Consider the following 22832-nt stretch of genomic DNA (forward strand, 5'->3'; position numbering starts at 1 on the left):
CTTGTTGAGCTGGATGTATCATACCTCTCTCACCAAATATTGTCTGTTGTCTCTGGGTGGTCTTAGAAGGTTCAGTTCCCAAGGTTAATTAGTTAGTCACCCATAACATCCTTGTAGCAACCAGCAGCAATGTCCCGTATATAGAACATACCCAACTCTAGTACGATATCGTATAGAAAGCGGGTACCTAGCGACGTCCGTACTGTGATATCGGATGTCCACAACTTAACACCTTCAACTCAATTGACATCCCTTAGTGCCACCTCACGGTGATGGACCACCAACCCCTGGGTCCGCCAATAGACAGTTTTTTCAGGCGGTTCGCGGGCATTGTTGTGCACAAAGTAGTGTGTAGCAGCTGAGAGGAAGAGTAACGCAGAACATCCCGCAGAGCCTGTGATTGTAGCTAACAGAGAAAAGACCCAGTCATAGGTACAGTAGGTCGCTGACACTTAGCACAGGACGTACGGAACGCTGTCTCAGTGCTTGCATAGTACGAGTAGCACGCATAAAGGTAGGCCTGAGACATCCTGCCATTGGCGGGCCACGATTGGAGTCGCCTCAAAGAAGTTGTACTGTGTAGGCGCGTCAGTAGATGGCTGGCCGGTGGTCAGTCAGTGGTCAGTGGTTGACTGTGACCAGCTGAAGCTACTGTACTGAGTACGTTTCCCGTCTTCACCCCTGTCAGAATGCAAAGTGACTGCACTGTGTACCTCTCACGGGCCAGTCTTGCGTCAGAAAACCCCCGCAGGAAGGGCCTCCTGCAAGGTATGTCGAAGTGAGGCACCAAGGAATCATAAAACGATGCTGGCAAAAAGCAAAAAGGCAAAAGACGCAACCAGCATGGCACCACGCATGGATGAGAATGCATTTCCCCCACCCACTTCTTCGTTGGTGAACACTGACCGCAGAAACAGATCATGAACCTGCCAGAATCCCTGTCTTCGCAATCTTCTAGGGCTAACCACGAGCCACTCAGAGATGCGAGACACTCTGCTCGAGGGGAGGGCGGGGGCGACTACGATTTGGAATCCCCTCCCCCCCTCCGCTTTCTCACATCTGCAGCCACGTGTCCGCCCGAGAATCGCGGACGTGCCCTTGCAGCAGGATCGGTGTGGTGGCTTTCGTTTTGGACTGGCAATGCCCCCACTCAGCCCCGGGATGACGCCTCACACGGCAAGCGCTCGGGCACTGGTCAGGACTGAGGGAGGTATCTTTCCTGCCCTGGAGCGTTGTCGTTATCCCTTTCTGGCTGGGCTGGAATGCAAGATGGAAGACGTGCACGGTGAAATTGGCAGCAGGCAGATCGGAAGGATTTTCAGAGCACGCAATTGGCGTTGGCGTTGGTGTGCGGGCAGCGAGGGCCGCTATTTAGTAATGTCAAGAAACGATACTGGGTACAGGCAGCATGCCGTGCCGCCAGTGACGGACGCTGGTCGAACGGGTCAAGCAGAGCAGAAGCAAGCAGCACGGCAAGGAAGCAAGCAAGCTGCTACTGCAGGATGCAGGCTCGCAAGCTATTTTTCCGACCCATGTCCTGCACGAGGTACTCGTATCACCTGCAGGTCAAGTGCTTGCATCACATCACGCACATCACTGACTCGGCGCGTGAAATCTTCAGTGACAGTAGTGTGGCCCGCGCAGCCCGCGAGACGAGCCAGGCACTAGCCTGGGACTGTCCGGTTAGTGCTCACGGATGGTGCTTGAAGCTCCATGGACAAAAGTGCTGCTGATGCCAGAGGTACTGTACGAGGTGATTGCACATCGATAGCTGAGCCACCGCATCAGCATCATCATCAGCATCGGCATGCTCGAATGACGTCCAGGACATCTGGTCTCCTTTCCAGTCCACATTTCTCGTACTCGTACGAGCACACAGCACAAGCTGCGATGGCGGTTGGGATAATGGACGCCACGCCACAGCAACGCCAGGTGACATCAGAAGGAAGGGTCCCTCGAGCCACACACCTTCAACGCCAGCAGTTTGGTGTGCAGGGAGAGAAACGTCGATAAAAGTGGGCAGCCAGCAAGCAAGCAAGCCAGCAAGCCTCTTTCGTGATGGCGATGGGGGAGAGGCTCCGTTCCCGCCCACGTGTGGAATGCCTCGCTCGGATCCGCCCTCTCCCCCTGATCCCTGCCGGTCGCGCTAGGGGCTGCTGTGCGAGTTACTGCAATGCAGGATGCGTCGTTGGGCCGCTGTGCATATTGCATAATGGGTACGGAGTACAGCCAGGACGTTGTGTGTTCCGAGCGTGTGGCTTATTTGACACCGTTGGCCAGGTGAATCTACCGTTTGACATACGGAGTACGTCCTGGGAGTGATGGACGAGTCCTGCCAGTGGTCGTCCCCAGCCACGGTCTTGTTTCCTACTTCTTGTGCTGGTGCCATCATTTGTCGGATTGCCCGCACCAGCTGCGTCTACTCGACCCCCGAACACCTGACTGCCTGGCACTCCGAAGCAAAGCCCTTCCACTCGCCGTGACGCGTCGAATGCCAGCCATACAGTATTCTTAGGCTGGCAGGACATTGCATGTCGCCTTTAGTGCCCTCAAAACCGGCCGGCATCCTGTCCTCGCACTCACAATGCCAATACGTATACAACTCCCGTGAGATTCGACGCAAAGGATCCAAGATGGTGTGCTGGTCAAAGACGCTGACTCCGGTGGGCGTCCTCCGTAGCGACTTAACCATGTAACTAGTCGTGCTAGTCAAAGGCGGGCATAAGTAACTAACCCTCGTAGTAATACTCCATAATGTACGGAGTACTTAGCCTTCAGTCCTCCTGTAGCTGGTGAACCCAACCGACGGGATCTCACCAATCTTTCATGCATTATGGGGTCCTGACCATTGATCTCCCACAAATGGAGCATCAGAGCATCACAGCATCAAGCCACAGAACGTAACTAGTACGTACAGTAGTGTGGCTCCGTCCTCGGACGTACTCTCTGTCCCTCTCGCGCCGGTCCCATGATCCCAGCCAGCCAATCCACCCAGCAGATCGCCGCTCGCTAAATAGTCTGAACCATCATGTCCAGCGAACGAGTTACGGAGTTCTGTAGACGATGGTCCAAAAGTCAAAAGAAGATACAGTACTGGATACTGTCCTCCTTACGTCCTCGGTCGTGGAGCATCCGCCGACACGACAGAGTCGAAGATGGGGGCCCCCCTGACATGCCTGACATACAAAGACAGACTCTGGGCTGGCGCTCGGTGCGAGCGGTTAAGAGTTTCGTCAAGTCCGGAGTACTACTTACAGTAGGGTACTCGTGCCGACGCCGTTGCGCGCATTCGGGAAGACTACATACAATAATACGTACGTGGTCAACGCGCAAGATTGGACTTGGACTACTTCGTACTAATGTATGTAACTTGCTCCATCTCCATCTACCGCACTGTACAAGTACGTGCCTTGGCAAAAAGATCGAGGCCCAAGATTAGAGATCACAGATGAGAGATTAGGATTGCACAATTATCGTACTGTACTCTAAGAGGAAGCGGTGGTCGGAAAGCAGGCGACTCGACTGGCTGGTTTGAACGTACTACTGCAAGCGTCCGGGCGCTGCGAGCGGTCACCCGACTACGAGGTACTCCGTATGCTTGACGTAGTAGCTCGTCCTGCCGAGATCGTTGTTTAGATCTACATGGACACGCACAGTAGTCACGCATACGCGCATACTACGGAGTGCGAGGGTACTTCTTAGTCCCTATCCCGCGAACCTTGTCTTGTGGCTCCCAGCCCCAGCGGTTGACGGGCACACGGGGTTTGGCGGAGATGGGTGGATGAGTGGCAAGGTACGGACGGAGGACGAGTACCAGTAGAGCAAGACAGACATCACACAGACACTACCGGTAGGGAACGATGCTCCGTACTGTAACTCGTCCTCCACGGGCCAAAGGTCACCAACTCACCAACTCACACTTGAAAAAGTTTCGGGCGAAAATCCCGGTCTGCCACCACAGGACTCGTATATCTTTTCTGTGCCTACCAGGTACCTGCCACCATGTACTCCGTATCAATGTATGAGAACCGCTACGCGACGCTCCGCAGGATGATAAACCGTGGCTCCGGTTGGCAGCTGTCCTGCCTCTCGCTGGCCAATACCGAATCATGGTCACCGTCTTTGCGCATTGATTGGCCCGGACGTCACATTTTAGGAGCTGAGAGGCCATGAAAATGCAGAGGCGTCAGAGCCAGAGAGTGGAAACGGAGCTCCATCCTTAGCGCTCCGTGTGAATGCAGGCTCGAGAAATGGGAGCCAGTAGCTAGCTGTTGGCTTGCTGTGGAAGTAGTCAACGACTTCTATTCTGAGCGAAAGTGAGTAACGCGGTGAACTAGTTACTGTACCTAGGGATCATCTGCTCTGCGCTGTTCCCAGCTCCGAGCTCGGCAAAGGGTGGCAACGGCATAGCCAGCGTGTAAGCAGTTGTCGGTGAGCCACGCTGGAAGCTACGTCCTTCTCAGTGGTTGAAAGGCAGGTCAGCGTCTTCGTACGTTCTGAGGTCCCCTGCTCGTGCCTACGGTGGCGATGAAGCGCGCCGTACACAGCAGACTCGGAACAAAGGGCATCTACAGAAAGGAGCTTCTGAAGCATAGTCACAACATCCGCGGATAGGTGGATAGGTAGGTAGATATATAGAAGTACATTCACCAACTATACGGTGTGCCCGCCCACACAGCCAGATGCAACAAGGCCGTGTCTCTGATTTTGGCTGCCAATCTGCAAGGCCTGGGAACTGGATGTCGCTCTTGCTGCCCTGGTTTCCTTTGCCCGGCCCTGCCCTGCCCTGCCCTGCCGCTTCTCTTCCAGACATAACGCCAGATGGTAACATATTAATCCAACAAGGGGTATAGTTGGGTATCTTGCAAGCAGAACGCCACGACAGATATGAAGACGGAAAAAAAAAAAAAGGAAAAAGATCAGCCAAGATAGTGTAGGATGTGTCCAAATCTGCTGCAGAAATGGAAAAATCGGGGCCAACGAAAGGAGCCCTTGTGACGACAAGCGCAAATGCCATTCTTTTTGGATATACCGTCAGTCGTAATCGTGTCCCACCGGGGTCGATGGGAGTATGGTCGCGTTTTGAGGTCGCCCCCATTTGTCGTCTCTCTAGGAATAAGTCATGTCGAAGGAAAGAATTATCTGTGTAGTCTGCTTCGTTTGGGGCGTTTCTTCATTCACCGGCCGGAACTCCAGGTCCTGTCAAATGGATCTCTCCGAAAGGCGTCGTACGAGTGTGAGCGCGTGACGTTGGGAGGCGGCGGCGGAGGCACTGACCCTGCTGGCAAAGTCCTCGGCGTGCCATAGGCGCTCTGTCCACCAGGCGGAGGAGGGAGTGTCAGAGGAGGAGGAGGCTGAGACGGGAACGCCCCTCCATAGGTCGGTGGAGGTGGTGAATGACCTTGCCGCCCGGTGAAGGTCGGCTGGTAGTCACCCGTTCGTCGACGTTGTGAAGGCCCGGGCTCCGTGCGCTCGCGATACGAGTCGTCCGATACTGTGGGATCGTCCAACGTGCCTCCTGAGGGTGGTCCGCCGACTGCCGCCGTCGCCGCCAGTCTTCGTTGCTGGGGGGACTGTGGGCGCTGTAATATCTGTGCACCGTGCCTGGCTGCCAGGTCGCGAAAATAGTTCCGTTCCGACAGATAATGGTCGCGTTCTTCTATCAATTCCCTCAGTTCCTGCTGCAACCCGGTAATGGTCTGTGAAGCTTCCTTCTCCTTCTCCTTCCTCCGTGCGCGGAACCGGGCTGACGCCCCGGCATTGCGCTTCCTCTTCTCGTCCGCCACTTTGGATGCCTGCTGCAGGTCCAGCTCCACGGGAATGTTCATGGGTCCTTGGTCGGTGTCGAGCGTCATCTGATACGAAGCCGGGCCTTGTTGATACCCTTCGTGTGGTCCATGACCTTGGGTCTCCTGACTGTAACCTGTCGCGCCCCCTGCTGGCATCACTCTAAAAGGGGCCGGTGCCTGAGATGGCGGCTGAATGGCGCCGTAACGATAGCCTGGAGAAGGCTGGTCGAGCTTGCCATACGACGTTTGAGACGTCGAGGAGCGCTCGGTCTGGGGCGTAACAATGCGCTCGAATCCGCGAGCAGGGCTCTCCGGGACGTGCGCCGAACGGGGTTGGCCCGATTCGGCCGGTGCCAGGTTGGTCAAATGGGAAGCCGTCGCGATCGACAAGGGAGGCAGAGGTGGGATCTCCGAGCCGGGATATGGTCCAGGTTCTGCGGTGTAGGTGCGACCGCCGGCGCTCGGGTGAGGCTGCAATGGCTGGATCGTGGAATGAAAGGCCGGATTCCTTCTGGCGCCCAAGCTCGCAGCACGCATTCCTGGCGACTTCGGCGTGAGGACGCGCCTGCCCACGCGACTGCCTGGTAATTGCGCTGGCTCCTGAGCGGGTGATCGTGGGTCTGTACGTTTTCGGCTCCGCGGTGACTCGGTGGGCGCCGGGAGAAGACTTTGGGTGAGGCTCATGGCGGGCCGACCGGTGTGACTGACATTATGGGGCTCTCTATCATCGGGCTCTACTGGGGGGTTCAGAATGCTGTGCACACCAAAAGCCCGCGAGGGCGTTTGCGCGGTCGATTCTGCCGACGGACGACGAGAGCTTATCCCCAGTCCCACCTCGGTCACAGCGCGTCCTTGGGGAATTCCACCATATCCGCCATAGGCCTCCGTCCGGACAGCACTCGCCGTGCTGGGTCGTGACGACTCGGCGCTGGCCCCAGAGGCCTGCGAAAAGGGATTCTGTCCTCCGGCAGTGGTGGGAGTGGTGATTGATGGATTGTCCGCCGGGGGCGAGGAGTGTGACATGTACTTATTGTGAGCCTCCTCGTGCGGCGGATACCCCGGTCGCAACCATGGATGTTCCTCGTGCGGCACTCCTCCGCTTCCCCTCCTCCAACGATCCTGAGGCCCTGTGCGAGGTGGCGGGCTGGTCTGGCGAGACTGGTAGTTCCAGGACGGCTGAAAGTATCCCGCGTTCGGAGGTGACCTGGGGTATTGTTGGAAGGGGGAGTAGTTGGGGTCGATAGTCGCCGCCAGATTGAAGGCCTTCTATTGCCAGAGAGGTCAGACAGAGAAAGGGCGTGGCTGTAAGCTCGCGCGCGGCCAGACTTACAAGAGTACTTCTAGAGGTCGCGGTAATCCGGAGTCAGAGCAGGGATACGACCAAGGCCAGAAAGCCGGACAGCAGATTGCGCATCCCAGATCAGAAGCATTTGCGCAAGCCTTCCATTCCCTTGCCAGGATCGTCAGATAATTCGTGCTTGGGGGCAATAATGGATGCGGCAAATGAGAGTCATCAAACGACAACCCTGGCCCTAAGAGGTCCGTTCGAACAACCAGCACAAATTGCACCAGGCAAAGCCGAGCGCACAGATGTCGACGGGCACAGGAGAACAAATAGTGTCGTGACGGACTAGCCTGAGGTCAGCTCGTAATATTTCACCGTCCGGAGTGGGCAGCAGCGTAAGCAGAGGTACTTTGAGTGAGTGGCCCGCCGCAACTCCTGGGACGGGGAAGCGGGAGGCATTATTTGTTGGTGTTCGAAAGCGAAATGCTTCCAGGCTTCTAGCGCGCGTGGTAGCGTTGATGCCAGCCTGCCCTCGTCACGATCTGAGCAGTGCGCTTCGAAGGAGGAGCCCTCGAGGCAGGGACGTTTGGGCCTGACGCCGACAGGCTGTGGTCCCCATCAGCAGGCAGGAGAGGCAAGTGGGTCGCGCCGTCCAGCGGGTGTCAACCATGCGAGTAGCCGGTGGACGGCGGATGGGGAACGGCCACAGGTGATGAGGATTCAGATTCGATATCCAAAGGGCAGCCGGGATGCGAGGAAAACTAGTCCCATCGCCCGAGCATGCCTTGACAAGCGCGTGATGGCATCGGCAGGCGGAATGATGGCATCGCTGGGCAGCAACTGTGATAGTAGCGCGCCTCTTGGTCGGCACGGCGGTGATGTGGCGCTGCGGAACGCCCTGGGGGGTCGGTGACTGCCAACCAGCGTGGGTCTGGTGGGCTAATTAGACTTGGAGCTTTGCCGTTAGCCTGGAGATAATAAAGAGCTAGCTGTGCCCTGTCACCGGGCCTGTGGAAAAGAGCTGCCCAGGGTTTGCCAGGGGGAGGACTGCGGCTCCACACAGCCCATCCATCCTGTACCTGCAAGACAGCCACCCGTGGCCAACGGGAGGAGGAGATTTCCATTCCTCGAAGAGGGGGTTTCGAGGTGGCGCACACGGCAGGTAATCCTCTTCTCGTCTCCCGGCCGAGGGCAAGGTGCAACGCAACGGGCAGGTGGTAGGGGCGGTTTGAGCATAGGCCCAGGGGCAGGAAACGTCTGCCATGCAGCCATGTCAGGCATGCCGACGGCCACCAGCAGTGCGCGTTAGCCTTGCTTCTTGGCCTGTGCCCATTGGCATCCTGCCGACGTCGGCTTCGCTCCCCCGTGCAGTTTGATCCCCAGTTGGCAGCTGCCTGGATCAGAAGCTCGTAGCGGGCGTCCCGGGAATTCGCTGGAAATGCTAAAGCAAGGCGATTAGGGCGTTCGGTGGCCGTAGCCGCTTATTGGATCGCGGCTCATCTGCTGCTCGCCTGGGTTCAGGCTTCAAGAGCTCTATCCCTGTCCAATGCGAACGATCCTTCTGCTTTTGGACCAGGAAAGCCACAAGCTGTCGTCCAATTTGGACAATCGACCATGGACGCAATGCACAATAGCACCATCTCTGAGCGAGAGGCACAGGAAAGGATCCTGCGTCCCGCTGCACGTCCAGCCCATGGACTCGTTCGAGTATTGGTACGTGCCCTTGCAAGTGAAGCAAGTAGCACAGGATCCGGCTTACCATCACTACTGGGTATGGGGGTACGAGCTACCTGGCAGACGGTCCTCGAGGTGACGAAGGCCCCCTACTGGCCGGTCTTCTGTCTTGCTCCCCGTGCATCGTAATCAATCAAACTCTGTTCCCGCTGGTCTGCTCCGCGTGCCGGGGATTCGACGTCCTGCGAAGGCAAAGCGACACCGTTGAGCTTCCGTCGTCTTCGCCATAAGCCGTCCCTTCCCTGCACTTCGGTTACTGCGTGACATAGTCCGTACTCCGTAGGTTCCAAGGAATTGTGGTTAGCTTGTCCCGGGAAAAAGTCCACTTCGGCGATCACGTCGATCATATTATCCATACCCTGGGACTAGGTCTGAAAAGGTCCCCCTGATCTCGCTCGCATATCAAAGATATTTCCGGGATAATCGATCCCAATGTGGCCAGTCACAAGGAGAGGCTCGTCTCTTGGGCTTCAATTTGCGTCTCGGCCAACCCTTGCAGCCCTGTCCGCGAATATCCGCAGCCAGAGACATTCAGGCTCTTCACTGTCTGGCTTCCGATGCTGGGCTGTGACAGGAACTCGATATCTGCGTCGCCCCTCGTCCCGCTGGCAAGAAGGAATCGATAGAGTCAAAGCTGCAGGCCAGGACAGAATCATGCCCTGACTTCAGATTGGAGTCATTTCTCAGGGTTACACGGGCTGCTGCAAACTCCCCATCAAGCGATCCTGTCGCTTCCACTTTGGGGTCCTTGACTGCGACACCCATCCTCGTTCTTCCCAGCTGGGGCAATTTGGAGGATTTCCATGTAGAATCTGTGTGGGATGGTTCAACTCGATCCACATGACTCTCCACACAGACAAGACCTGCCAGCAGAGGTCGTGACAGGAAATATCTAGCTCGACGAATGGTCCTTCTCTCATCTTGGTAACTACTCCTGCAAACTCTGTATGGGGCAAAGCTCAGCTCGAAGTGGACAATAAGCGGACACGGGGGTATCGAGGTACCACAAGATGTCCTCCAATTCGTGGAAAGCCTCGCCAACAGAATTTCGTACGTCCTACGACAACAAACTGTTCTCTATCTCAGACCATGGACGCGGGGGGCTGGCTGTAGTGTCTCTCGCTAGGATCCGTAGGATAACGTCCAGAAAGTCTCATAACTCCCCACCCGCATGCATCCTGTACGGTACCAGGACTTGACAACTGCAGATACGGGCGTTAAGGTCTTTAACTGCAAACAGTTAAGGCGACCTGCGCGCTGAACATAGGTGCCGGATCTCTGGAACTGCACCTTCGCTAGCCCTGCATGAAGACTATCTCGTAACAACAAGAATAAGTAAGCGGTATGGGTCAGGCGGTCTGGAGAGCAAGCTGTCCATCCACAGGGGCAACCTTGGTACCTCGTACCATCATGATCAGCCTGCCAGTCCTCGAGCTCGGAATGCTTTACGTCATTAGATCCCGTTCCACCAGCCTGGGTAGGTGACATGTTGGTGCCACGCGGCGTGCAAGCGATCCTCTGCCCGAGGCTGCTGATTGCGACCGCGACCACCGTTCACGTCGGTCGTGGTGGCATCTCCCATCTCAGGGGCTCCCCCAATACGGATGCGGCTCGGTTGAAATGGGCACCACGGGACTGGGAACATTCGCGCTCGTGATCTGCACGCATGGCGACCAACCGCGCCCGGTGAAGAACCCTTTTGACGCCGCGTTCGTCGGCTATGCACCTCGCTGCAGCGTCGATTCGTGGTACCATGCAGGCCAAGGACTCAAAGCATCCATTAGCACCACGATGAGTGTAGAAAGGGTGTGTTGGAGAGCGCAGGGTAGAGGTCACAATCGGTGTCTGTAATCCCCCTCTTTTCACCTGCTGCTCTTCTCCTTCTCATGGCGCTCCGTCTTCACCAAATCGGCGGTAAGGCAGCGGTATTACCCAGTGCAGTACCCTTTCGTGGACGCCTATGGGGCTGAACACGACTCGCCGTCAAAGGCCGTTAGTGGAGACGGTGAAGGCTTGCGAGGACGAACGAACGGCCTGTTGGACAAGCGACGATAGGTACGCCATCTCGAGGACATGCGCCCGACTCGTGCGGTGCTGCTGTGCCCAGGAGAATGCGCCCCCACTGCGCCAGACACCTTCCAGAGTCGACAAAGTGTGACTGTTCGCATGATGTAAGTGAACATCCGGTGGCGAGATGGTGGGAATGGCAAGACTCAAAAGGCTGGTCGAAAACAACGGCCACGTGGGACTGCCTGCCGTTAAGGCCGGACCCATGCCCAGAAAGTCCAACAGGCGCCACCCTGGGGGCGCCATTCTTGCCCCTGGAGCCTGCAGCCTGCAGCCTGGGGCTTAACTAAAGCTCTTTAGCATGACGCCTGCCGAGCAAAACCATTTGCAGCCTCCCCCTCACACCCCCCTTGCCGATTTCGTCACCCTGGACACCGGAGGCCTTGACCTTTGGCAAGCCCTATTTTGGGAACCTCGACAGAACATTGGTAATGCGTCGCAAATCGACCTGAGGCGCTCGGCTTCGTATTCTTTCGCTCTGGAAAGGGAAATCATGAACTAGGATCTTTTCCCAAGGCAGATTGAGCATGCTGTTTGGGTGCGCCCAAGCTCGCCGCCACGGCCTGCGATAGTCGTGGGTACCCGCTCATGGAAGGACATCCGACGACTTCCCTACCTGTTAGGCGATGCGAGTTCTCATGCCCTTTAGCGAGATAACAGGTTGAACTGGAGAGCCGGAGCAAGACCTGAACCAGGAGTTTGTGGCCGACTCGGTCGACGGCATCATCGTCCAGCACGCTGCATTGAACTGCAAGGGTTTCTCAGGAGCGCAGATTGCAGCCAACCCACCGCCAGCTGAACAACGAGTCAGTATCTCAATATTTTGAGTATTCACGACCCTTGCAGACTCGTTCAAGTCGAACATCACAAGGTAACCCCAATTTCGGCTGGTCGGAGTCCTGTTCGAGCACGAGGTATCCTAGAAACACCTTCTGTTCCATGACTAGTCCTGGATTCGTAGTGGCAGGCACTACTGGATCGCTTATCAGGGTGTATCGATTTAAGCCAACGGACACTACTCCATCAGTGCTACGTAATTGTCATCCTCGTCTAGGGGGATGCAGCGAACTATTTCTGCCAGGACCAGGCTACTTTATTGACGTTCCAGATGGCCGTCAGTGCGCTTCCACCGGAGAGCTTTGAGAACACGGATGAAAGTCTTAGTTGGACCGCCATTTGAGACCATGACCCCCGACATCCAATCTCGCTTGGGCAAGTCCCATGGACAGTCTTCCTTCTAGAAGCATCAAACGACCTTCTTCAAGGTCGCCTAGTCCAAGCGAGCCTTGTACTTCGGCATGCCCTCGATTCCGACGTCCACCCTGAACAAATTTCCAGCAAATTTGGCCGACTCTGGGAATTTGTCAGGCTCATCTTCCTTGGCACTAGTGATGAACAGCTCAGTCCCTGCAAAGGTCGGACAGGTGATGTTGCGCGTCGGAAGGTGGATGACCCCTGTGACCGCACCTTGGGGCGATATCCGGATGACTTTGGAGCCGCCGTAACAGGCGTGCCAGATGTTGCCTTCGACGTCCATGGCGTGGCCATCCGGGTGCACCCCCGGCTCTTCATGATGATAGAACACCCTCTGGTTGGATATGCTTCCTGTCTTCCTGTCGTAGTCAAAGGCATAGACGTTCTGGGGCGGCGAGTCGGTCAGGAACATCGTGCTGTCGCTTTGGTTCCAGGTAATGCCGTTGGGAATGGTCATGTTCTCAAAGACCGTGTGCAGCGTCCCATCGTGGTCGAGGCGGAAGAGGCAACCCTCTTCCTTCAGCTCAGTGATGGTGGGATCATCGAATGCTTCTACCCAGAAGCGACCGTCAGTATCGACCGCACCGTCGTTCGAGCGCATCCTGTGCCAACCACGTGAGTCAAAGACCATACGTATCCGCCCGAGCCTATAAAGTAAGCATACCTTTGTGCCTTGTCCTCGGCATCGGGCCCCGTCCAGTACTTGGCGACATATTCATGCTCTCCTGTCTTCAGGTTGAATTTCGTGACCCCATCCTTTGCCCCGGCCAAAATCACCTCTGAGGAATCGACGCCTTCAATGTTGGCGGTGACGCCAATCGGCTGTTTGGTGTCGATGATCTTGACCGAATCAGGGCCCTTGTTGAGATCGATGATGAAGAGCTTCTTGTTGTTGATATCCTGCTGGCGAGTCAGCGCGAGGAGGCAACCAAGGACGGCCGGTCAACCATGTATCGGAGCTCGTGCCGCTCTTTTGTATAATAAGGTCCTTCGCCCAAACTACACCTTGACGGATAGTATGCCTGGAGACGATTAGCCGTGAGTGGAGGCGGGTAACTTCGGAAGATATCCAAGACTGACCTCCTTCACAGTCCATTCCTGCATTCCCATCGTGAATACGGTTCGACGGTGATGTCGTTTCTGTTGTCTGTTTCCCTGGCTGGAGGGTGATGAAGTGGTTAATCGAGGAAGAACAGCCTGTGCCGCTTGACATCATGGTTTTGTGCGGGTAGTAGGTCATGATTTATATCGGGTCCGTTTTCGGCCCACGGTCACCTGGGTCGTTCTACACCTCTATCTCGGTCCTACCCAGTACAACGCTGCTAGCCACAGGGCCCTATTGGCTTTTGCGGCACGGCGTAGGCACTCAACATTTAGGCAAAAGGTGCAGAATCTCGACCGCCATCACAAATTCGAAATAGTCCAGCCCGAGGATGACCCGGACCAAGGCCGGAGGCTCAAGCCCTCACCGGGTCAGGCCTTCTGATGCTGGCCGGTGTGATACAAGAGCCAGAAGATTTGTCTGAAGCATCGTTCCAGGGGGGGGCACCCACTGGCTGCCCCGAAACACCTGAAGAACATCCGATGAGCGGACATGCATACTACAGTCATGCAGTCCTGTGTCGCGGCAGGCTATTCTAAGCAACCTCTCCCGTACGTCCAAGCAGGGACCAGTTCTCGAGGACCAAGGTTTTCATGGTCGTATGAGTGTAGGCCGTCGAGCTCTTCCGCCATCACCTGTGTCTGGCTCTACATGCTCCAAAGCACACCTCACTGCTGGAGATGCAGGGAGCGAGACCGGTTGGTCCTATATACTTTCGCCCACTTTGAGGCAACAGTCTGTACTCCGCGTGAACTGGGGACACTGCGAGCGGGCTGTGGACAGCTGCAGCTTGGTATATCGCCAAGCACACCAGACCAGCATTTCACCAATAGAGTGGCATGCATTTCAAGCCCCGACAGCAGGAGTAATAAAGGCTTTGATGGCGAGCGAAGCGTTTCCGTCATGCGACCTCAACAGCTCTGTGGCCTTGTTCTTGGAAAGATCGAGCTCCTCCACCTGGAAAAAGACATCAGTCAATTACTGTAGCATAGACACGGGCCCGCGATACCCACCAGGAAGTTGACATCCTCGGCTGCGATCTTGATTTTCTTCTTCACCTCGATCTCTTTCTTGGTCTCTGCCTTTGTCGGGTCCTCCTTCTTCTTGCTGACACCACTGGCAATCTCGAGCCTAGACATGGCCTTGCCCAACGCCTCTTGGTCAGCTGCGGACGGCTGCTTGGGACCGGTCTCGCCGTTGTCCGTCGACATCTCGTTGGCATTCAGAGAATTGAGCGCCACCGCAGCTTTGCGGTCTTCGGCATTCTTGGGGAGATTTTGAGAAGCCTCATCGTCGGCTGCATCTGCGGCAGCCGCTGACGCCGAGGGGACCGGTTCCGCCATGTCGTAATGTGTTGTGCCTTGTCAATGTATACACGAATACAAGGAGCGACTCGCTGAAATTCAATGCAACTACACAGTATCTGGCGCGATGGAGGCGAATGATCCACCGGATAGTCGCTGTGCCTCGCCGTAGGCACAACGGAGCCCGCTAGCCAGGAAGGGATTGGCGCTGTATCAGAAACATTCCATTTCCCTGTGTTGACTCATGACTGTGTCCTTTGGAAGCATTGAAGCACGTCCATTAACACGATACCTGGGTGAGCAACAATCTACTGCAGACTTGGGCTCACTTCAATCTGAAATACTCATTTGAATCTCTCTCCGAAGACGACCTTGCCCACAACCGTGACTCAAGTCCCCTCGAAGAAATACTCGAATGCGCGAGTGAAGAGGCCGTGCAACCGAAGAAATTCTCGAGTAACAGCAGCCAAAACACATCACTGTGGAGAGTAGCGTCCACAAGCCGCATTCTCGGTGTATCCAGAATCACGACACAAAAGCAAAGGCCGAACTCAGGATGGAGATCAATGGTTCAAGTGGTGCGAGTGCTGGTGGCCCATGGACGCCCTCGAGCTGGAAAACCCGCCCGATCGTCCAATCAGTCACCTACAGCGACACACACTCCTTCGACACTTCCCTTCAAAAACTCAACAAACTCCCACCCCTCGTCACGCCGCGAGAAATCGTCAAGCTGAAAAACGAACTCCGCGAAGTGGCTAGGGGCAATGCCTTCCTCCTTCAAGGCGGCGACTGCGCCGAGCTCTTCGACTACTGTACCCAGGATATGATCGAGGCCAAAGTCAAGCTCCTGCTCCAGATGTCCCTGGTCTTGATTTACGGCGCGAAGAAAAAGGTTGTCCGTGTGGCGCGCATGGCCGGCCAATACGCCAAACCACGGTCCTCGCCCATGGAAGTCGTCAACGGCGTCTCCATGCCCAGTTTCCGAGGCGACATTCTGAACAGCTACGAAGCGGACCCCGCGCTTCGGGAACCAGATCCCAAGAGGCTGGTCGACGCGTACTTCCACTCGGCCGCGACGCAGAACTACCTCCGTGCAGCACTGACGAGTGGGCTGGCCGACCTCCACGCCCCGCTGGATTGGAGTCTAGGCCACGTCCGCGACCCCTCGGTCCGGGACAACTACCAAGTCATTGTCGAACGGATCACCGACACGCTGGAGATGATGCGGACGATCGGCCTCGACACCGGCGGCGGGCTGGAGACGGTAGACCTGTTCACATCGCACGAGGGTCTGCTTCTCGAGTATGAACAGGCACTGACGCGGCAGTTCAAACATCCGACGAATTACCACCACCAGCAGCGGCGTGACGTGCCTCGACCCGTCTCACCGGTCGCACAGCAACCACCAAAGAGTCGGAAAACATCACTGCCAACGCAACTGCCCCCGCCTTTACCCCCGACGAGAGGCTACTACGACACATCCGCCCACATGGTCTGGGTCGGCGACCGCACGCGACAGCTCACGCACGCGCACGTCGAATTCTTCCGCGGCATCGCCAACCCGATCGGCGTGAAAGTTGGCCCCTCGATGCCGCCCTCGGACCTCGTGCCCCTCCTGGACATCCTCAACCCGGGCTGCGAAGTCGGTAAGATCGTCCTCATCACGCGGTACGGGTGCGACAAGATCGCCGCCCACTTGCCGGGACATATCCGCGCCGTGCAAAACTCGCGGCACCAAGGCACCGTCGTGTGGCAGTGCGATCCCATGCACGGTAACGGACGAAACGCCACGGTGACGATGCCCCCGGATTCGACCATCAACGGCTCCACGACGGCCGGGTCGGGGTCCACGACGATCAAGACCCGTCGGTTCAGCGACATCCTGTCGGAACTTCGTCAAGCTCTGCAGATCCATCGCTCCCACGGCAGCTATCTTGGCGGCATGCATCTGGAACTGACGGGCGAGGCGGTGACGGAGTGCGTGGGCGGTGCAGAGGAGCTCACCGAACAGGATCTCAGCCTGAATTACGCCACGTTCTGCGATCCGCGGCTGAATGAGAAGCAGGCTCTGGAGCTGGCTTTTCTGGTCGCGGGCTTCTACAGGGACGTGAGTGGTGGAAAGTAGGTAGATTGCGAAGCAGGCAATCCCTCGAGCTGGCTTTTTGAGTCGCGCGGGCTTTTACAGGGACGTGAGTGGCACTAGTAGTGGGAGGGAAGTAAGTAAGTTGAATGAGGATGGACGATCCGGTATGGCATAGATGGCAGTAGGCGCAAGTCAGAGGGGGAGAGCGCGCGAGACAGAGTGTGCGTACATCTGTAGCGGAATGTTCAATGGACATACCGTGTATGTACATACGTCTATTGCATTCAATGCCACTTTTTGTACAGTACGCATCCAGGGACGGGCACGCTGTGTACACAACACTACGTTACATTCTACCGAATCGAGAAAGCAAGTACTGTGGACTTTAGGCACAGTAAGTACTAAGACGCAAGAGCAAAGAGCAAGAAGCACCCTGCATGTTTGTCCTGTCTTGTACTCAGAGGTACAGTATCATCTAACCCAAAACACCATGCACGGACACCCAGACACTACTGTAGCTAATTAGGAGCCAGAGCAGACCGATCGGCCAGAAGCACCAGTGTATACTGTACTCCGTACTACAGTCGAAATCCAACGACAAGTCCCAAACGCCTTTCATGCGCTCGCTGAACGCCAGCAAATGCATGAATCTCCCAACGTTCGTCATCAGGTTCGAAATAACCACAAAGCAAAAGACCAAAACACAAGCTTCAAAAATCACTCCTTCCGTAGAGGACTTCCCACAACCGGCTTGAATCCCATGCCCGGCACACCGAGCGTCTTCCGTCTGCCGTCGAACACCTTCGCACCCTTGACCTGGAACTTCTTGGCACCACCGGCCTGGTTGTCCATCTGGCCGAGGACGCTGTTTTCCTCTTCGTCCTGATCGAAGAGACTCTTGTTGACCTGCTTGGGTGGTGCACTCATCTGAATCAAATCGCGGCCCTTGGCGACTAGGTACGGCGTCAACGGCGTCGCTGCTGTGCGTGGATCGTAGTCGACAGCCAGCGAAGTCGACTGCGGCGTCGCGACGTCGACATTGGCACGTCTTCTGGACATGACCGATCCCGGTGTGCGCACGACATCCTGCTGAGCCATCAGGAGACCAACATTCGCAGTATCCCCGCCTCCACCCACAGTCGCTGCGGTTGGGGAATTGTACGTCGAGCTGATCTCGGTCTCTCCGTCGCCCTCAACACCGTCTGTTCTGTTTTCGCCAGCATTCAGAATCTCTCTGCCTCTCACGGGCGTATTGATCAACTCCTGCCTTAATTCCTCCCTCAGGCCGTGCATCTCCACCCCCATAGAGACACTTCGGCTCCGTCGCTCCTTGCTTGCCGATAAAAGCCCATTCTCATTGACCAGCATCCTGGGCTCCATGGACTTGCGTCTGTTGCTCCCACCACGCGGCATAATACTCTGGTTCACCGCGTACACAGATTCGTCTAACCACTTGCCTTCTCGCATGCAGTCAAGCACCCAGCCAACACCGACACAGAGGACTTGACCTCTTGCCAAGCGGACTTTCTCGAGTGTGCGCTTGCCGCCGTCTTTGTAGACAACGTGCGTGATGCCGGGATTGGAGCTAGGTGTTTCTCCGGATCCTTGGTCGTCGCTGGAAGTCACTATGCTGGAGCGAGGATTCCAACGCCATTCCTTGACAACGCGGGCGCCCATGGACGTAAGTATGTCAATGTAGAACGCCGATGCATCCATACCCTCGCTGGTATGGATATCGGTGTGGACGATTGCGCCGTGAAGGACACCGCTGCCTACTGCTTTCAGGGGTGTGCGGTCCGTCTGGGGTGGTTTAGCGGCGAGTTTGCTCTTAAGAGCCGTGCTGGGAGTCTTTGCTTTGGCCGCAGTAGCCGACTTGATCGCCGCAGGAGTCGCTCCTCGTGTGGGTGTGATGCTCGGCGTGGCTGCAACACGGCTCTTGCTCGACTTTGTGCTCATGGCGTAGCGAGGAGTGGTCGTGCCGGTGGACCGCGTACTAGCAGGAGCAATGCTGTGTCCCTTCGCCGGAGCAATGGGAGTCTTGAACAGAGCAGATCCAATGGTCATGACACTCTCATCCTGGCCGTCAACTTCGGTCTGATCCACGCCTACACCCACGTCATCAGACATAAGCTCATCCTCAGGCAGCTCAATACCATCTAGCGTGCTGTCTCCAAAATCGTCGATGGAAAAGCTGATCTGACTAGGCGTGATCAGACTGGTAGCCACAGAATTTGCAGGACTCGGCGCAGCACTGCGAACGCGTCGCTGGGGGGCCCCTCTGTTCGCTCTGGGCGTCATGAGGGGATTACCAGCAACCATAGCCGGGAAGTCAAGGCCGAGACTGCGTCTCTTAACACCCTGTGGAGTTGAAGAAGATAGTGATCGCGCTCGCTTGCGTGGAATCCTGAGCGGTGACAAATTGGGGACTTCACCTTCAGGGCGGAGCGGTACTTTAGAGACCACAGTGTGGATTTGTCGGGGAAGTGCAGGGTCTGGTCGAACAGGAGTGACGCTGAAGTCCATTTCTGCGAGAGAATCACTGGTATCACCCTTCCAGGGTGAGACTTCGATGCTGGCTGCTGTTGTTTCGCACGGCAACTCAGATATGGGGTTGTGTGCCATCATGGTAAGCTCGTTCTCATAGAGGAGTGTACCAACGTCCTCCTCGCCGGTGTCATGATCGCTCTCACCATCATCGCTTGGAGCAGACGCTTCAGCTTCCTGGACAGACTCGGGCTGTTCCGGAAGTTCGACAATCAGTGCAGCATTTTCGTCGCCGATTGAAGTCGAGGAAGATGAAAGCATGGACTGCTCTTCCTCCTCTACCTCGGAGACAACGTTGGGAGCCGTCTCCTCGAGGATTTTTCCACTTTCAGTACTCTGGTCTTGTTCGTCTGTCGAGGAGAACGATGTATTGGACAACATCGATTGGTCGTCTTCATGACCGGCAAGCTCCTCGGCTTCATTTGCCAGAGCTTTGAAGTCAACCATGGCAGTATCAGAGGCATTGGTGAAGTTGATGAGATCAGTGGTAAGTTCACCCGTTTCTGGAACACTCTCTTCAACCACTCCTTCTGCAAGTCCAGCTTGCACCTCACTTGCACTGCCAGCGTCTGGCTCAGCCACGTCTGACCGAATAAGGCCGTGCAAATCTTGATGCTGCTCTGGAGGGATATCCTGCCCTCCGTCGACTTGCTCTTCGAAGTCCTGCGCAGCCATGCCGTCAGCAAAAAAATCAGGCTTGAGTGGACTTCCAGTTGAAGATGGAGCGAGAGAAAGTCGTGTGCCCAATGATTTCCGCTTGGAGCCCGGTGTATCTGGTCGGTTCAGCTCAACTAAGCCCTCGACGTGCATCTGAGCAGCAGGAGAAAACAATCCCTGCGAAGGAGGCCTTGCAGCACCAGGAGTTCTCTTTTCGGGACTTCCAGCTCGCCAGCCTTGAACTTGAGCCACAAGAGGAGTGAAACCAAGATGTCGAGAGGCGCTCTGCGGTACGATGCCGGTTGACAGACGGGTTCTCGTGTTGGTGGCGCTCATGTTAGGTCGAAAGGTTGGTCCGAGGACGCGGTTAACTGGGGTCTGTTCTCCGGCAAGTTCGTCTTCGGATTCATCATCCAGTTGACGCATGCGGCTGAACAGGGTATCTGACATTCTGGGGTTGTGTGTGGACTGCCCGTATTGGGGTTTATCCATCATGGGTTCATCTGCGGAGACCTCATCAAGAGAAACGCCATGGTGAGCTTCATCGTCTCCGTCGGATGCTTCTTCGGCTTCAAGTGCAGGGTCCACGATGGTCTCGTCGTAATCTGCATCAGCTGCGATCTCGTCGCGCAAGGTGTGTAGAGAAGTCTCCCCTTCGACTTCATCGTCTTCTCGTTCGGCGGGATTCTGCAGAATTTGAGCTGCGGCGGCGGTGATTGTGGCTGTCGCATCAGTGACAACTGGCTTGATCTTGTGAACTTTCAGCGGACTTCTAACATCCAACACAGATTCATCAAAATTAACTTCCGCTCCGAGCTCCTGAGCCAACTCGTCCTCACTGAGTCTGTAGACTCGGGCAGATCGCTGAGGCGAAACCGAAGACCGGAAGTGTGACGAAATTTCGATCTCGTCAGGCTCTGCCACTTCAGCCAACGCTGTGTCGTTCTCTCGCCCGAATGCCTTCTTCGGTGAAGGTGATAACCGAGTGGGAAATCTCTGCTTCGACGCTGAGAAGAGTCGCCGCGCAGGAGAAGACAGGAAAGAGTTCTTCAGTGGAGTTGCCCGTGATTTCATGGCTGATGGCGGGAAAACGATCTGTTCAGCGAGGGCACGCTTAGGAGACTGCTGAAGCAGAGATTGATTTTTTGGAGGACTCGACGCGCGCGACCCTGTATTGCCCGCATCTAGGATTTGGGCTCGGAAGATCGTGACACCTTCAGGTGCGCGTCGTGGGGACTCTTTCAATGAGTCCTTGATCGGTGATGCCGGCATTCGTCGAGGTGGACTCATCATGCTGAGCGGTGCGCCTGAATGAGACTTCTCAGGCGAATTGGGTTTGAGGGCGGTTGCAAAGTCCAGCGTCTTCACGGGAGACAAGGGACGCGCAGCAGAAGGAGTGAAACCTCGTCGAGGCGACAAGCTGAGATCGCGAACAGGAGTCTTAGCTCCTGAAAGCTCGTCCTCATCATCCTCACTGTCGACGGTATTAGCTTTTGCAACTTGTGTGATCTTCTTTGGAGTCAGTGCTCGAGGCATCCTCATTTCCGGTTTGTCGACCTCCATCTCTTCAGCTGCAGGCATTGCTGTCACACGAGAAGCGGTCCGAGTTGCTTTAGTCGTTCGAGTAGCAGCGGGCTTGCGAATTGGCTTGGCCCGCATCCCAGTGGCCGCTGGTTCGGATTTCTTGGTGGTCGTGGCGGAGGCCTTGCTGCTCTTGGTTTTGGCCATGGCCTTGGGCCGCTTGTTTTCTTTCTCATCCTCCTCATCTTCCGGCAATGGCTCAAAGGTGACTTTCTTCCTTGACGGGACGACAACACTGATTCTAGCCTCACTGACGGCAGGGTCTTCAGCCGATCCACCGCGGGTTCTTGTTTGGCGGGTGGTGACCGGCTCAGGCTCAGTCTGTCCAGCTTGGTCTGTAGGAGCTTTCTCCTTCTTACCACGGCCCCGCGATTTTGCGGTTTTGGCAACAACATCGGGCTCGGGCTTCTCCTCAACGTTTGCCGTCCCAGCTCTTGTTCTACCTCGCTTCTTGGGCTCCGGCTCTACGGTATTTGGTCCGTCGGAAACTTCGTTAAGCTTGGCCTGTGCAGCACTTCTCTTCGTACGCATGGAGCTAGATGGCTTCACCTCCGCTTCAGGTTTCTCCTTCTTTGACTTTGTGGACGACTTCTTTGCGGTCTTGTCATCCGGAACCGGTGCGGGAACAGGTGCTGGTTGAGGGTCATGTTCGATTAAAGGGGTGACCTTTATTCGGCGACGCGGCGCCGCAGCGAGTCCGGTCGCGGCAGAGGTTCGTGTTGTGGTACCGGTAGCGGTTGACGTCGGTTTCGTAGCTGTTCGCGTTCCCCTCGACGGCTTAATGGCCGGCTCCGCCACCGTGACCTCAGCCGCAGCTTCTACCTCTTCCCCATCGCTCTCAACATCGACGTCCACGGCGGGGACGACAGTAGCCTTTGTCGATCTAGTAGTGGCGCGTGCACTTCTCACAGCTTTCGATTTAGGTGCTGTGGTTGACGTCGTCTTCTTCGCAACTCGAGACTTCGATTCCATCTCTTGAGTTCGTGTGGTCGTGGGGATGCTCGCAGCTTTGACGTTTCTTGTTTTCGTCGGCTGCGCGGATGTGGTGTTGACTGTGTCGGCATCTCCAGCTCGAGCGCGCGTGGTCCGTCGAGGTTTCGCTGGGCTGGCAGGTCTCCGAGGCGCCATCTTGGTTGCCGCGAAGTTCTGACGCTGGGATTTGTTTCAAGAATTAATCGATTTGCGGTTGCAAGGAAACATTTGGGATGCAACAGGCTTCGTTGTTGTCTGCATTAAAGTAAATGCGGGGAATTCGAAGAAGTCGAGCCTCGATTGTTTACTTCCAGGGTTGTTGACAAGTCCCAACCAGGACTAGTGTGCTTGGGAAGACACTTTGATTGGCTGATGAGCTCACGTCGTGCTAACATGATCACGTTTCACTCAGCCTTTGATCACAGTTTACTCAAAAACTTGATCATGATTCACTCAGAAC

At 56.0% G+C, this 22832-nt stretch overlaps 5 protein-coding genes across 5 annotated transcripts; 1 reads left to right on the forward strand and 4 right to left on the reverse strand.

Moving 5' to 3' along the window:
- Nucleotides 1-5177: 5177 nt before the first annotated feature.
- G647_01582 (uncharacterized protein) lies at nucleotides 5178-6812 on the reverse strand (the record flags this gene model as incomplete). Its single annotated transcript, XM_008724981.1, has 1 exon — nucleotides 5178-6812. The coding sequence occupies one exon, from the start codon at nucleotides 6810-6812 to the stop codon at nucleotides 5178-5180; it is 1635 nt and encodes a 544-aa protein (XP_008723203.1).
- Nucleotides 6813-12145: 5333 nt separating this feature from the next.
- Nucleotides 12146-13239, reverse strand: G647_01583 (uncharacterized protein; the record flags this gene model as incomplete). The annotated part of the gene is made up of 4 exons (XM_008724982.1): nucleotides 12146-12731; nucleotides 12794-13029; nucleotides 13077-13151; nucleotides 13210-13239. The coding sequence occupies 4 exons, from the start codon at nucleotides 13237-13239 to the stop codon at nucleotides 12146-12148; spliced, it is 927 nt and encodes a 308-aa protein (XP_008723204.1).
- Nucleotides 13240-14077: 838 nt separating this feature from the next.
- On the reverse strand, nucleotides 14078-14574 carry G647_01584 (uncharacterized protein; the record flags this gene model as incomplete). The annotated part of the gene is made up of 2 exons (XM_008724983.1): nucleotides 14078-14188; nucleotides 14245-14574. The coding sequence occupies 2 exons, from the start codon at nucleotides 14572-14574 to the stop codon at nucleotides 14078-14080; spliced, it is 441 nt and encodes a 146-aa protein (XP_008723205.1).
- A 517-nt stretch (nucleotides 14575-15091) lies between these two features.
- G647_01585 (uncharacterized protein) lies at nucleotides 15092-16660 on the forward strand (the record flags this gene model as incomplete). The annotated part of the gene is made up of 1 exon (XM_008724984.1): nucleotides 15092-16660. One exon carries the CDS (start codon nucleotides 15092-15094, stop codon nucleotides 16658-16660), a length of 1569 nt encoding a protein of 522 aa, XP_008723206.1.
- A 675-nt stretch (nucleotides 16661-17335) lies between these two features.
- G647_01586 (uncharacterized protein) lies at nucleotides 17336-22528 on the reverse strand (the record flags this gene model as incomplete). The annotated part of the gene is made up of 1 exon (XM_008724985.1): nucleotides 17336-22528. One exon carries the CDS (start codon nucleotides 22526-22528, stop codon nucleotides 17336-17338), a length of 5193 nt encoding a protein of 1730 aa, XP_008723207.1.
- Between the last annotated feature and the right edge of the window lie 304 nt (nucleotides 22529-22832).

This window comes from Cladophialophora carrionii (genome assembly GCF_000365165.1).
Source record: "Cladophialophora carrionii CBS 160.54 unplaced genomic scaffold supercont1.1, whole genome shotgun sequence".
NCBI classification, from domain to species: domain Eukaryota; kingdom Fungi; phylum Ascomycota; class Eurotiomycetes; order Chaetothyriales; family Herpotrichiellaceae; genus Cladophialophora; species Cladophialophora carrionii.